Source organism: Geotrypetes seraphini, chromosome 3 (genome assembly GCF_902459505.1).
Source record: "Geotrypetes seraphini chromosome 3, aGeoSer1.1, whole genome shotgun sequence".
Taxonomy (NCBI): domain Eukaryota; kingdom Metazoa; phylum Chordata; class Amphibia; order Gymnophiona; family Dermophiidae; genus Geotrypetes; species Geotrypetes seraphini.
In genome coordinates this window covers 156,613,327-156,629,134 of record NC_047086.1, presented here as the reverse complement: position 1 = coordinate 156,629,134, position 15,808 = coordinate 156,613,327, and the positions used below count along the sequence as shown (strand labels likewise).

Sequence of the window (15,808 nt, the reverse complement as noted above, 5' to 3'; positions counted from 1 at the left end):
TTGTCCAAACCTTTCTTAAAACCAGCTACGCTATCTGTTCTTACCACAACCTCTGGCAATGCATTCCAGAACTTAATTCTGTGCATGCAAATAGATCTCATGTATATTCATTGGGGAAATCCTGAAAATCCGACTGGACTGCGGCCCTCGAGGACCGACATTGGACACCCCTGACCTAAAGGATTCTGGCATCTATCCACCTTCGAGATTACTATCGTCCTGTTCTGCAGTTTCAGAGTTATCTATCCAGGCTAGTGTTTCAGTCACATCATATATATATCACAACAGTATATCACCTAAAAGAAAGAAAAAAATCTGACTATCCAGGAATTACCATAGATATGTTTGTGATAAAAAAAAACCCAGCAGATTAGAAAATAGGTAATTGATGAAAAAATTGCCCAGTTTGTTTATTCAACAAACTATTTTTCTCCATCTGAAAACCAACATTTCATTAATATGGCTCAGTCACTGAGACCAAGAAACAGTTCACCCAGCAAAGCAAATGTTGCAGGGAAACTGCTGGTTAAAGTGTATGACAGAAAAATAGAGCAATGTGTAACAGGGCTAGAGGATAAAACTTAACCCAAATCTCGATGGGTGTAAAAAAATCCACAATGATCCTGTTAAGTGTTTGTATAGCAAAAGAAGGGAATGTCTTTCTTGCAGAAATAATTGATATCTTGGGAAATGAACATACAGTAGAATACTTACAGAAGTAGCCACAAAAGCTATAATAAAATGTGAACAAAAATTCATTGCAAATGTATCCAAGATGAGAAGAAATTTAGAAAAGCAAGAAGAGAATACCAAGCTAACAACATATGGATGCAGTGCTCATTTTCTGTACCTCCTAGTCAAAGACTTCAGTGTCCCAGAAATAAAGAGTAATGTCATTGAAATTGCTAAATACATGTGTAACAAATCATTTTGCAGCAGTAGCTCTGAAAAGAATGGGTGGAACTGAGGTAATGCTCCCACAAGATGTTAGATAGAAATATGACGGCAGAAAAAGGCCCATCCAGTCTGCCCATTCATCACTATCCACTATCTCATCCATGGAAATCTGTAGTAGACGGTTATGAGCAGTATATGACTAACTGGCCTATTATGACAGTTTGTGAACAAAACTGAGAAAATAGATAGCATGGTTATAGCCAAAATCTTCAACTTGGGCTTACGAGAAATGTTGAAGATATGCTGAGAATCCTGAAATCCATTTCTGAAGCTTTAAACAAAATACAGAAAAATTTTATTGCTGATGCTACTGACATTCAAAAGGAACTGAGCGAGCACTTGAAAACAGAACTGCACAATAACAATAATAAAATTACAAGATTTAAAAAAACAAATGGGACATGCACCGTCTCCAGCTCATTTTTCTTGCAAATATTGTCAATATCCAGTACCAGGGTTAAACCTTAAATGCTGAAGAGGAGGAGTTAGCTATGACATGGATATCCAGGAATCATCCATCTGTAATGCCAATTGTAATAATAAACTTCAAAGTTAAATATGTTTGCTGATGATGTTTTAAAGAAAGTCACACCTGTGAACTGGTGCAGGTCACTTATTGAATACTTGGATTTAGAGACTATAGAAGTAATGATTTCACTTTTAACAGTAGTAACTTCTGCTGGAATTGAAAGAATATTCTCTTCCTTTGGACTCATTCATTCCAAACTGAGAAATCGTTTGGGACCCAATAAAGCAGGAAAGCTTTTTACTTTTCCAGATTATGAAGAAACGAGAATATGAAGATAAGTTTTTCATGTGTAGACCTGACAGTCCAAGCCTCTTTTTTTAAAAGATATTTTGTTTAAGCACATCAGTTAACACGGATGTTTAAGCAAATACAAAAACACATATGCTATAATGTTATTTTTTGGTTAAATAAAACTAATTTTTATTAAGGTAATGATTATTTTTCTCCTTTTAATAAACTAGAGCAGAAAAGTGTCCAAATATGAACAATTAAACTATTAAAGTAGAGATAAATAATTATGAAATTATTGTGTGGTTAATGTATTTCTAATAGTATAACCAAATAAATAATTTTTTGATTTAACTGTAAAATGAATCTGAAATGTTCTTTTTCAAAAAATGAAACCTTCATCAGGTTATAAATATTAAGATGAGTCTTTCTGTAGAAATCCATGATTTAAAATCAAATCTTTCTGACTAGTGATTTAAATTGATTTAAATCAAATCCACCCTGCGCGAGTGTGATAATAGCAGAACTACCAGGCAAAAGTAACATTACCAAATTTTATATACATAGAGCAGGGGTGCCCAATACGTCGATCGCAATAGACCGGTAGATCAGGAAGGCAATGCGAGTCGATCGCGGAGCCCATCTACCGGCCGATCAGCCTTTCTCTCCCCAAAGTCCCCTACCACCCTCCCCTGTAGAAGCGTCGGAGAGGAAGTTCTGGGCCAGCCAATCGCTGCCTGGCTGGCCCGGAACTCCTCTCCAACGTCAGAATTGACGTCAGGGAGCGGAATGCTGGTCAGCGCGACGCTTCTTCAGGGAAAGCTTGGGGCGGCGGTGGCTTGGTGGCCTGTTCCCCGATTGTGGCGGCGGCGGCAAACCTAGTGGCTTGGGGGAGGGAAGGGGGGGAAGAAAGAAAGGGGGCAAGGAGACAAAGAAAGAAGGGAAACAGAAAGAAAAGGGGAACAGAGAGTCATAAAGGGGGCATGGAGAGAGGGAGAGAGAGAGAGAGAAAGAAAGGGAAACAGAAAGAAAGAAGGGGGCAGGGAGAAAGAAAAAAATTGGGGTAGAGAATGAGGTCTGGAGGAGAGGAAGCATACAGGAGGCTGAAAGAAGGGAAGAAATATTGGATGCACAGTCAGAAGAAGAAAGTGCAACCAGAGACTCATGAAATCACCAGACAACAAAGGTAGAAAAAATGATTTTATTTTCAATTTAGTGATCAAAATGTGTCCGTTTTGAGAATTTATATCTGCTGTCTATATTTTGCACTTTTACTAAACTGCAATAGCGATTTTTAGCGCAGGAAGTCTATGAGCGTTGAGAGCAGCGTGGGGCATTCAGCGCAACTCCCAGCGCTAAAAACTGCTATCGCGGTTTAGTAAAATGGGAGGGGGTATATTTGTCTGTTTTTGTATGGTTGTTACTGAGGTGACATTGCACAGAGTCATCTGCCTTGACCTCTTTGGAAAAAAACATTTTCTCTGCATACAGTGCTTTGTGTTTTTTAAAAAAAATTATTGTTGGTAGATCATTTTGACTTGGTCATTTTAAAAGTAGCTCGCAAGCCCAAAAGTGTGGGCACCCCTGACAAAGTAAAAGCAGGGAGAAAACTACACTGGTTTGCCTGAATTTTAAAAAAGAAAATAATGGCAGAATTAAGTTGGTTAGAAAAAAACAAAGGGATCCAACAGAATGACAATTCAACAATCATCTATGTGATATAGGATTGCAAGCTGCGAGATGGAGCCCGTCATAGGGATTCAGGCAGTTTGTTCCAAGCATGAAGGGATGAAGATGGTATAACATGTCCAACTCTTACCAGACAAAAGAAAGACCAATAAGTTAAACAAAAATATTTTAAAATCAACTTATCTCTATATTTGAAATGTGTGCACAAACAAGCAAACAATCTGCCTAAACACAATTTAACAGTTTTAGGATTAACAATTTATAAAATATAATATTGTAGACTATTTTAATTCTACCAACCTGCACAACTTCTGGGTGCTTCTCAGCTTCATCTCCTTCAGTTGAAGCAAATGCCTCAAAATGGCTAAAATCAGCAAAATTTGGTTGCTCTGGTATTTGTTGAGGTGAGGTACTAGTATGTGTCAACAGGCCTTCAGCATCCCCTGGACGATGTGCATGAGAACCTGAAGCCTATGTGGAACAAAAGATTACTAAATTAACCATATTATTTTCATTTACCAATTACGACAAACTTCCCCAAAGTACTATTTTTGGCAGTAGGCTCTCTCAACCTTGCTCTTAAATGGCCACAAGCTAAAAAAAGATTAGGTTTTTACCTTGCTAATACCTTTTCAAGTAGATAAGTGTAATTCTGGACACGTGGGTTATATCCCAGTACTTGCGAGCCTTGCAGAAGGAATCCACTCTGGATATTTTCTGAATCCCTTCTACTTCACAGAGGCTCTGCTGCCCCCTACAGTTAGTTCCAAAGCAGTCAAGCACCTTTTCTAGAAGAATTGTGAAGCAGGGGTATGGGGAAACTCCCCAAAGAACAAGTCTGTTCTGCTCTGAAATTATAACATTAGAACATACATGCATGGAACAGTCTCCCAGAAGAGGTGGTAGAGACGGAGACTGTGACTGAATTCAAAAGGGCCTGGGATAGGCACATGGGATCTCTCATAGAGAGAAAGAGATAATGGTTACTGCGGATGGGCAAACTAGATGGGCCATTTGGCCTTTATCTGCCATCATGTTTCTATGTTTCAATCAAAACAGTGAAACAATCATGCCAAACAGAAATATTAATGGAGCTTAAACACCCCCCAAAGTGTCCCAGGAATAGACTATACTTCGTACTCATAAGGTCTGACTGGCATCCAACTAACAGGTTTAGATATGAACATTCTGAGTGAGACAGTAGGCAGGCACAGAAATACCGTATTTTTTGCTCCATAAGACGTACTTTTTTTCCACCCAAAAGTGGGTGCAAATCTCAGTGCTTGTTATGAAGTGAAGGTACAAATTTTGTTACCCTTCCCCCGTACCATTGTAAACCCCCCCTTCCCCGCCGCCACACCACCTTTCTAAACCCACCCGCCCGCTGCACCACCTTTTTTTTTAAACCCCGTCCGTTGTTCCCCCTTTTTTACCTGGTGGTCCAGCGCCCTCGTCTTATTTCCCGGCCAGCAGCGAAACAGATCAGCAGCGTGGACGTCAGGAACAAGCTTTACGCTCTCCACTCTGCCCTGTGCTGCTTTCCGAATAGCTGCCGTAGGTTCTTATGGAGCGAAAAATAAGGTAAATGACAGGGCAGGGCTCCAGAATGACACACCTATCTACTAGAAAGATATTAGGACGTCGAGGCAGCCTGAGTCGAAGATGAAGCTTCGGCATCAAAGGAACCTGGTGACTTGGACGAGGCTATCGAAACCGGAATATCCTTGAAGTCCGGCATCGGAGACCTCGAATGAGGAGTCGGTGGTCTGGTCGAGGTTGGAGTAATCGAAGCTTAGAAGACGGTCTGTCTTGAGAAGAAGAACTATGCCTGGAAGGATGCCTCGAGGAAGGCCTCGGACGCCGGTGAGAGCTGTGTCTGGAACCAGATCTCGAGGATCGAGGAGACTTCGCCTCGGAGACGAGAGCAGCCGATGCCATCGGATGAATAGAACTAGAGGCTGTAGATCGAAACTCCAGAGGCTTGGTGGAGAAACCTCGATGCACTCCCAAAGACTCTGCTCCTTGTATAGAGTGTGAGGATTCCCGTCGAGGCACTCGCAAAGAATCTGCTCCTTGCTTCACGTGCTTGGGTGCCAGACCAGACACTCGCAGAGACTCTGCTCCCTGCAAAGAGTGTGTAAGTTCAGACTGGGGCAAAGGAAGTGGCTCGACCTCGCGGGAGTCTGCTGAATGCCCAGGCTGGATAAGAGGAAGCAGTTTGGGTCCCATGTTAGTAAGGAACTGCATAAACTGCTTCTCTAACATGGTCTGGAAAGAAGCCGGCAAGGATGGATCCACATCTGAAACCGAACCACCTGCTTTGGCTGGAGGTTCCTTCAAGGTAGTGTGAGTGTGCGTCGACCTGGGAGTCTTAGACACTTTAATCACCACCAGTGGAACCGACTGCTGAGCTATCTGACCTGAGGAAATAGGGGAAGATACAGCAGATGACGTCGAAGCGAGAGCCGCTGCAGACGACGAAGGTCTGATGAGGCTCGAGGTGGAAGCAGTAGGTGCAGAAGGGGCCTCGGCAGGAGTCAAGGCCGAAGACGCCTTCGAAGTCAAGGGATCAGTAGAAGACTCCATCTCGAAGAGCTTGTCCACCAAAATACGACGACGCTTGAAAGCACAAGGCTGAAGTGTCTGGCAAGGCAGGCACGATCTAGGATGATGTTTCAGCCAAAGGCACTTGAGGCAGCGTCTGTGAGGGTCCGTAAGAGAGATCGCCGCTGACACTTGCTACACCTCTTGAAGCTCGTGGCAGGCCGGGACATAGAAGGAAAAATAGCCGCCGCAAGATCAAAGCCCTCAGGCTGCGGCCGAGCGGCCTGTCCTGAAAAATGAACGAAAAGAAGAAAAAAATTTTACTAAAAATAAAAGAAATAAAATAAGAACAGCGATTCTTGAGGGAAAAAAATACAAACCGCGGTTCAGAAAAGGCACAAAGGAATGAAGTTAAACTCAGAGAGTCAAAGACGGACTTCTCGGCTCCGCGGAAAACTGAGAAGACGTGCCCTGTGCTGGGCAGGAAGGCACTCCCGCATGCGCGGTGCGGGCGACTCGAAACTTCGAGTTTCTTCAAGCAAGTCTGCTTGTGAGGCGTCCGCATCCGGGCTCCGTCGGTGACATCACCCATATGTGAGAATACCTGCCTGCTTGTCCTGGGATAAAGAGTTTTACCTCATTATAAATTGTCATTTCTTTAATAAGACATTAACTATTTTTTTCTGAGGCCCTCCAAGTACCTACAAATCCAAAATGTGGCCCTGCAAAGGGTTTGAGTTTGAGACCACTGCTCTATTAGCTCTGCGATTTGAATTCCCTTCTTATTCATAGGTCTCGGATTCAGTAGGCCTCTCTCCATGGTGTATTTTGTGTTTGCTGGTTGGTGTGTATTGGTTGTCTGGTTTTTCTATTTATGTATTTCTGTCGCCGGTCCTCTCCCTGTTGAGCCCTTTCCAAGGGCATTGTCCTAGTGAAACCTTATATGAGGGTCTGTGTCTTTGTTGTTGTGTTTAGTGATTAGGATCGAAGGACAAAAACAATTGAGGAACCGTCCGATGAGACTGAGTGCGTTGAAGATAAAAAGCCAACGCCCTCTTACAGTCTAGTGTATCTAAATTAGCATCCAGTCAGACTTATATAGTAATCTTGTTAAACGTTCAGGTTGACCTACTAGTTTAGTGTTCGTGCTGCTACTTGCCTTGCAAGCAGTTGTACCTTTCGAGTTAGTTAAGCATCTAGTGGTTATCTTAAGTTAGTCTAGCATATATGTTATTCTAGCATATAACCAGTTCAGCAGTTCAAAAATTCACTGTGAAGGTAGATTTAGGATAGGGGCATACAGGCGACAAGCAGATTCATTTATTTAGTCTAATATATCAGTAAGCAACTATGTTATTTTGGTTTGCATGCTGTAAAGGTAACCTTAAGCATACAAGCAGTGAGCGGTTGATTAGATGATCCTAGTAGACCTGCAATCATGCTTGGTCCACTTCATTTATTTTATGCTGTTAGCAGTAGTTAAGGTGTAGCAGTTTAGTGGGATCTAGCATACAGTTTGGTTGGGAAGTTAGCAGCAGTTTAGATAGGGGCTATTAGCAATAGCCAAGCTGTAGCAGTTTTCGTGGCAGCTAGCATATGGTTTAACTGGGAGAACTAGCAAGCTAGCAACAACTGGTTCCTAGAGTTAAATAATGCCCGCTTGGCAGCTTTCTTTACAATGTCACAAGGATATCCTCTATCCACAAATCTCTCCATTTGCCTAGAGTTGCAAATTCTCATGTATTACTTGATGCTTTATTTTCCTTGACCTGCCCATATATCAAGCAGAACCAAACAAGAAAAACAAAAAAGGAAGTCTTGCCTTATAGCATATGAACATACGATACAAAATCCTCGATATGTATTGTGTTAGGAAAAAAACTTATACTGAAAAATCTTGCACTGTAACTGACAAATTTAACCTGTAAACTGTATATTATGGATATTGGTTTTAGATCCCTAGTATGTGTTGAGTTAGGATTAAAACTTATACCAGAAAAAGCTTGTATTGTAACTGTGGCAAATTGTAACCAGTTAACTATATATTGTGTATGCTGACCTGTAAAACCGTCCTGAGCTCTTTGGGGAGGACAGGATAGAAAATGAATTAAGTAAGTAAATAAAGGCAAGTGAGATGGTCTCATCCAAAACCACAGTAATCTTGTTGTGCATAATCAATAATGTAAAGTCCCAGTGTATCAATGTCTGTTTGTAGTCCCAACTAGGATCCCAGTTTCAGCAATCTCTAGTGCCTTCTTCAGGGGACAAACAAATAAACTAAACGGCATCATAAAAGCATTCCAAAATAGAAACATACACAGTGAATAAATATAGTTACTAATCTAAAAAAATGAATATAAGATTAATCAATCAAGAATATGTAAATAAACATAAGACACTTGCATGAAGAACAAGACAAAGGCATGGCTTAAAAATTCAAAAAGCTTAAAAGCATTACATTAAAAGGAAAAAAATCAAATATATGCCAGAAAGAATAATGATCTGAATTAAAAATACAAAAACAATAAAAACATTACATTAAAAGAAAAAAAGTCATGCAAAAACACATATCCATAATCAAATACAGTAATTTGGTATGCAAGTATTTTGCAAGACAAGCAAAACATTTAATTAAATTTTAACTTTATTAACAAGCAATGTCTTGCAATACAAGTACATACAGTATACACATATCACATCACCACAACTGAGCTGATGATTCTTCTCTCTCTCTGACACTGTTCTAAACAAGCAAAGTCTTGCAATACGAGCATATACAGTATACATGCATTACACCATCACAACTGAGCTGAGGGTTCTTCTCTCTCTGACGCTGTGGGAGTGTGTTGACTGTTCTAAACAAGCAAGGTCTTGCAATACAAGTACATACAGTATACACACATCACAACTGAGCTGATGGTTCTTTTCTCTCTGACACTGCAAGTGTAGTGACTGTTCTAAATGAGCGAGGTCTTGCAAAACAAGTACATATAGTATTTTGTATTAAAGTTTTTGGGTTGTGAAACAAATCTTCTGAGTTTCCATTATTTCTTATGCGGAAATTTGCTTTGATATACGAATGTTTTACATTACAAGCATGCTTTTGGAACGAATTATGCTCGTAAAGCACAGTTACTTACCGTAACAGGTGTTATCCAGGGACAGCAGGCAGATATTCTTAACACATGGGTGACGTCACCGCCGGAGCCCTCGGTACGGACCTTTTTAACTAGAAGTTTCTAGTTGGCCGCACCGCGCGTGCGCGAGTGCCTTCCCGCCCGACGGAGGAGTGCGTGGTCCCCAGTTAGGATAAGCCAGCTAAGAAGCCAACCCGGGGAGGTGGGTGGGACGTAAGAATATCTGCCTGCTGTCCCTGGATAACACCTGTTACGGTAAGTAACTGTGCTTTATCCCAGGACAAGCAGGCAGCATATTCTTAACACATGGGTGACCTCCAAGCTAACAAAGAGGGAGGTGGGATGGTTGGCCATTAGGAAAATAAATTTTGTAACACAGATTGGCCGAAGTGTCCATCCCGTCTGGAGAACGCATCCAGACAGTAGTGAGTAGTGAACGTGTGAACTGAGGACCAAGTGGCCGCCTTGCAGATTTCCTCGATGGGCGTGGAGCGGAGGAAAGCTACAGAAGCAGCCATAGCTCGGACTCTGTGGGCCGTGACAGTTCCTTCCAGTGAGAGACCGGCCCGAGCGTAGCAGAAAGCAATACAGGCAGCAAGCCAATTGGAAAGTGTCCGTTTGGAGACAGGATGACCCAAACGGTTGGGGTCGAAAGACAAAAAGAGCTGAGGGGCTGTTCGGTGAGCTCTGGTACGATCAAGATAGTAAGCAAGGGCACGCTTACAATCCAGCGTGTGCAACGCCTGTTCCCCAGGATGCGAGTGAGGCTTAGGGAAGAAGACGGGTAGCACAATGGACTGGTTGAGGTGAAAAGCTGAGACCACCTTGGGAAGGAATTTAGGGTGGGTACGCAGAACAACCTTGTCATGGTGGAAAACAGTGAAAGGTGGGTCGGCAACCAGTGCATGCAGTTCGCTAACCCTCCTGGCAGAGGTGATGGCAATTAGGAAAAGCACCTTCCAGGTAAGAAGCCTGAGTGAAGTTGTGGCAAGAGGCTCAAACGGAGGTTTCATGAGAGCTGAGAGAACCACATTCAGGTCCCAGACGACAGGGGGAGGCTTGAGAGGCGGTTTGATGTTGAAGAGCCCTCTCATAAATCTGGAAACCAGAGGATGAGCCGTGAGGGGTTTTCCGAGAATAGGCTCGTGAAACGCAGTGATGGCACTGAGGTGGACTCTGATGGAGGTGGTTTTGAGGCCAGCGTTGGACAGCGAGAGCAAATATTCCAAGACAGTTTCCACCGCCAAAGAGGTGGGTTCTTGATGATGCCGGAGACACCACGAGGAGAATCTGGTCCACTTCTGATGGTAACATTGGAGAGTGGCCGGTTTCCTGGAGGCGTCCAAGATGAGGCGGACCGGTTGAGATAGATTCTCCGGAGAGGTCAGCCCGAGAGAAACCAAGCTGTCAGGTGGAGGGAAGACAGATTGGGATGCAGTAGAGACTGATGCTGCTGTGTAAGTAGAGTAGGAAACACAGGAAGAGGAATGGGCTCCCTGGAGCTGAGTTGGAGCAGGAGGGAGAACCAGTGTTGACGAGGCCACCGAGGGGCGATGAGAATCATGGTGGCGTTGTCCTTGCGGAGTTTGGACAAGGTCCGCAACATCAGAGGAAGTGGAGGGAAGGCATAGAGGAACCGATCCCTCCAGTCGAGCAGGAATGCATCCGGTGCCAGACGGTGAGGAGAAAAGAGTCTGGAACAGAATTGGGGCAGCTGATGGTTGTGAGGTGCTGCAAAGAGGTCCACCTGCGGAGTGCCCCATCGAGCAAAGATGGAGAGCAGAGTCGGAGGGTCCAACGTCCACTCGTGAGGTTGAAGGATGCGGCTGAGATTGTCGGCCAGAGAGTTCTGTTCGCCCTGGATATAGACCGCCCTGAGGAAGAGATTGCGGTCCGTGGCCCAGGTCCAGATGCGCAGAGCCTCCAAACAAAGGGGGCGAGATCCGGTGCCGCCCTGCTTGTTTATGTAGTACATGGCGACTTGATTGTCTGTGCACAGGAGGAGGACTTGAGGGCAGAGAAGATGTTGGAAAGCCTTGAGGGCGTAGAACATGGCTCTGAGTTCCAGGAAATTTATGTGATGACGACGCTCCTGTGGGGTCCAAAGTCCCTGGGTGCGTAGGTCGCCTAGGTGAGCTCCCCATGCGTAGGGGGACGCATCGGTGGTGATGATCATAGAGTGAGGGGGCAGATGAAAGAGTAGACCCCTGGAAAGATTTGAGGAGTTCAACCACCATTGGAGAGATTGCTGAAGAGATGATGTCACAGAGATGGGATGAGAAAGAAGATCTGTAGTCTGTGACCATTGGTTGGCGAGAGTCCATTGAGGTGTCCTGAGGTGGAGTCGCGCCAGAGGAAGGACATGCACCGTCGAGGCCATGTGACCCAGGAGGACCATCATCTGTCGGGCAGGAATGGAGGGATGCATGAGTACCTGACGGCAGAGATGGAGCAGGGTCTGCTTGCGATCTGAGGGGAGAAAGGCCCTCATCAGCGTGGTGTCCAGGACTGCTCCGATGAATTGAAGTCGCTGGGTGGGAAGCAGATGCGACTTGGGGTAGTTGATCTCGAACCCCAGGAGGTGGAGGAGAGAGATGGTGTGATGAGTAGCTTGTAGCACGAGTTGAGATGAAGGTGCTTTCACCAACCAATCGTCCAAGTAGGGGAACACCTGGAGGTTGTGAGACCTGAGGAAGGCCGCCACCACTATCAGGCATTTGGTGAAGACTCTGGGGGAGGAAGCGAGGCCAAATGGTAGTACTTTGTACTGGTAGTGGTGGTGTAGTACCTGGAATCGCAGGTAGCGGCGAGAGTTCTGATGGATGGAGATGTGAGTGTAGGCCTCTTTGAGGTCCAGGGAACATAGCCAGTCGTGTTGAGAAAGAAGAGGGTAAAGTGTGGCAAGGGAGAGCATCCTGAACTTTTCCTTGACCAGACACTTGTTGAGGTCCCTGAGATCGAGAATGGGACGGAGGTCTCCCGTCTTTTTGGGTACAAGGAAGTAGCGGGAGTAGAATCCCTGACCCCTTTGATCTGGAGGTACTTCTTCGATGGCATTGAGAAGGAGGAGGGATTGAACCTCCCTCAGGAGGAGGGGGGTTTGAGAGGAGTGAGAAGCAGACTCTACGGGAAGGTTGTCCGGTGGAAGAGTCTGGAAGTTGAGAGAGTAGCCGTGGCGGATGATGTTGAGGACCCACTGGTCTGACGTGATGACTTCCCAACGGCTTGAGAAAATGGTGAGACGACCCCCTATAGGCTGTGGAAGAGGCAGCGAGGGTGGATGACTGGCTATGCCCTGGAGAGAAGAGTCAAAAGGGCTGAGATTGTTTAGCAGGCTGAGAAGGCTTAGAGGGTTGAGTGGCCTGAGATCGAGCCTGGGCATGGTGCTGCTGTTGACGGGGTCGCCGAGATTGTTGAGGAGGCGGATTGAGTGGCCTGGCTGAGAACCTCCGCTGGTAAGATGATTGAGGCCGATAGGGTCGAGCAGGCGGAGCCTTCTTTTTCGGCTTGATTAGGGTGTCCCACCTGGTCTCATGGGCCGAGAGTTTCTGGGTGGTGGAATCCAGTGACTCTCCAAAGAGTTCATCCCCGAGACAGGGGGCGTTGGCCAAACGATCCTGGTGGTTGATGTCCAGGTCGGAGACTCTGAGCCAGGCTAATCGACGCATGGCTACGGCCATGGCAGAGGCCCGAGAGGTGAGCTCGAAGGAGTCGTATATTGAGCGGACCATATATTTTCGCATCTGGAGAAGACCAGAGATGTGTTGTTGGAATAACGGGACCTTGCGCTCAGGAAGGTACTTCTGGAGGGCAGACAGTTGTTGGACCAAATGTTTCAGATAGAAAGAAAAATGGAAGGAATAGTTGTTTGCCCTGTTGGCAAGCAAGGCATTCTGGTAAAGCCTCTTGCCAAACTTGTCCATGGTCTTACCTTCTCTGCCAGGAGGGGTAGAGGCATAGACACTGGAGCCCTGAGTCTTTTTTAAGGTGGATTCCACCAGAAGGGACTCATGGGGCAATTGAGATTTGTCGAATCCAGGAATAGGAATGACACGGTAAAGGTTGTCCAGTTTACGGGGGGCTCCCGGTACCGTGAGGGGATTTTCCAAGTTTTTATAGAACGTTTCCCGTAGGATGTCATGCACGGGAAGCTTGAGGAACTCCTTAGGAGGTTGCTCAAAGTCTAAGGCCTCTAGAAAGGCCTGAGACTTTTTTGAGTCAGATTCTAGAGGAAGTGACAGGGCAGCAGACATTTCTCTCAGAAATTTAGAAAAAGAGGACTGCTCTGGTTTGGAGGTGGCATCGGGTGCCGATGGTTCCTCATCAGATGAGGAGGGATCCTCCTCGGTACCGAGAGGAGTGTCCTCCCATAAGTCAGGGTCCCTGACCTCTGGTGCATGTCGAGACACCGGGGTGGAGGGCGCGGTATGGCGAGTCTTGGACAAAGACTTTCCAGAGCGCACCGAAACGGTACCAGGGGAGGACGACCGGCGTCTATCTCGGTCCCGAGAAGAGTGCCGTACCGCCTGGTGCCGAGGAGGATCCAATGTGGCCTGAGAATGAACCACTGGATCGCCATGAAGTTGTTGGGCCGAAAGGATCGGCATGGAGGTGTTCACCGGTACCGAAGGGGTGGACACCGGGGGCTCGGTACGGGGCTCGGGCCGGTCTGGTACCGGAAGGAGCGGTGCCAGGATAGTGGGCAACAGTTGTTCAAGTTGTTTCTTCAACTGCTCCTGGAGTTGAGCCTTTAAGATGGCCGAGATACGGTCATCGAGGGGTGGCATCGGAACCGCTTTCTTTTTCTTCGGTTCCTTAGATGCCGCTCCACGCCCCGGCGATGAGGAGGCCGATGATGAGGCACTCACCGAGATCGGGGCGGAGCGTTTGCGGGACCGGTGCGATGCCGGTAAGGACGGTGTCGCCACCGTAGCTGGAGGGCGCTCGAGGGAAGAGGAAGGCTTCTTAGCCGGCTTACCTGGCGCCAGCGGCGCCGATGCGGGGTCGGTTGGTGTCGAGGTCGACGGTGCCGATTTTTGAGGTGCCGCCGTTGAAGGTGAGGAGTCCATCGCCGACTCGGTACCGAAGAGAAGAGTTTGTTGGATTCTTCGGTTTTTAAGAGTTCTCTTTTTAAGAGTGGCACAGCGGGTGCAGGAATCCGCCCGATGCTCCGGACCCAGACACTGCAAACACCAATTGTGTGGGTCAGTTAAGGAGATCGGGCGTGCACACCGCTGGCACTTCTTAAAACCGACCTGCGGGGGCATGAAGGGGAAGATAGCCTCCGCAAAATCGAAGCCCGAGGCCTGTATACTGGCAACAGGCCCCGCCGGGGCAAAACGAAAGAAAAAGGGAAAAAGCAAAGTTATTTTTTTTTTTTTTGCAAATCAAAGAAAAAATAAACCCGAAGGTAAAGAAAGAAAAAATAAGGAAAAAAGCGCGAGCGGGAAGGCAAAAAAGTGGTTTCAACGGCCGTTGAAAAAACACACGCGTCTTCTTCGCTCCGCGGAAACGAAGAAACTGGGGACCACGCACTCCTCCGTCGGGCGGGAAGGCACTCGCGCACGCGCGGTGCGGCCAACTAGAAACTTCTAGTTAAAAAGGTCCGTACCGAGGGCTCCGGCGGTGACGTCACCCATGTGTTAAGAATATGCTGCCTGCTTGTCCTGGGATAAACCAAGGTTTTGTTGTACTTTAAAATCAATCATATAAAAAACTGAACCATGTCATAGAACCATGCCAGAAGAAATAATGATCTATATTTACTCCTGGTAGAATTCTGCACAAAATTTTTGAAAATTCTGCACATAATATTTCAAAATTCTACAGAGTTTATTTGTAGTGTTTTGTGTAGAATTCACCTATCCTGAGGCCTGAAATTCCTTCCTGCCTTTTCCTCTCTCAGGTTTCAGCCTCCTCAGTTTCCTCGCTCACTCCAGCTGCAGTTCTGTCTCCCTCTAAATCCCACCCCTCTGTCACTTGCACCCTAAATCCCCTACTAGGCCTGTAGGGGTGATCCCTGTTGAACCTTTTAGAGGCTTCAGGCTTAACTTAGGGTAAGAACAATCTTTTTTCTCCTGAAGCATTGTGGACGTTTACAGGATACATATGTGCACAGCCAAAGACATTTACCAGCCCTAGAATTTGGTTGCTGTGTTAATGTGTGGATGAGAGACAGTTTTGCAGGCATTGCTATGAACAGTGTCTTGTGCTTTTATCTTGGTACATCTTGCTATCTCACCAGTAACTTCTACAAGAACTCTATTCATTATTCTTCCATATGACCAAAAAAGCCCTTGCTGGACAGGTTCTGATTGGTCCTCTGTGGGTCACCTGCAAATGAGGATGAAAGAGTACCCGTGCAAATTGTACTCAGACAAGCTAGGATTCCGAGTAGTCTGGATCTGAACTTGTGGAGCTCTTGAGCTTTACAAGGAACAGAAACTGACAAAAGAAGAATCTTCTTGGTGTTGTGCCTCCCCTCGGCCGAGGGAGAAAGATAGTTTGTGTTTGGACACCAACGAACTTGGATTCTGCTTTACGACCTATGCCACAAAGTTCCAGCAGCTGAATGCTGTGGCTATTATCTGAGAAAAAAAGACATTGTACTATAACAGAACAAGGATTCTACGTCTACCCTGACTGGACGTATGGGTTCATGTTACACTTGTAATCCAAGAAGAGAAATCCTTCACACCGTGCGAGTTGACAACAGCTAAATCTA

The 15,808-nt window shown here is 45.8% G+C and overlaps 1 protein-coding gene across 9 annotated transcripts in view; it reads right to left on the bottom strand.

Annotated features, from left to right (window-relative positions):
- REPS1 (RALBP1 associated Eps domain containing 1) overlaps window positions 1–15,808 on the bottom strand; it is a 234,711-nt gene that overhangs the window by 45,720 nt on the left and 173,183 nt on the right. For all 9 annotated transcript variants that reach the window (XM_033938631.1, XM_033938627.1, XM_033938628.1 and 6 more), the window contains one exon: window positions 3,704–3,874. In XM_033938631.1, the coding sequence (XP_033794522.1) occupies window positions 3,704–3,874 (171 nt within the window). The remainder of the gene's footprint in view (window positions 1–3,703; window positions 3,875–15,808) is intronic.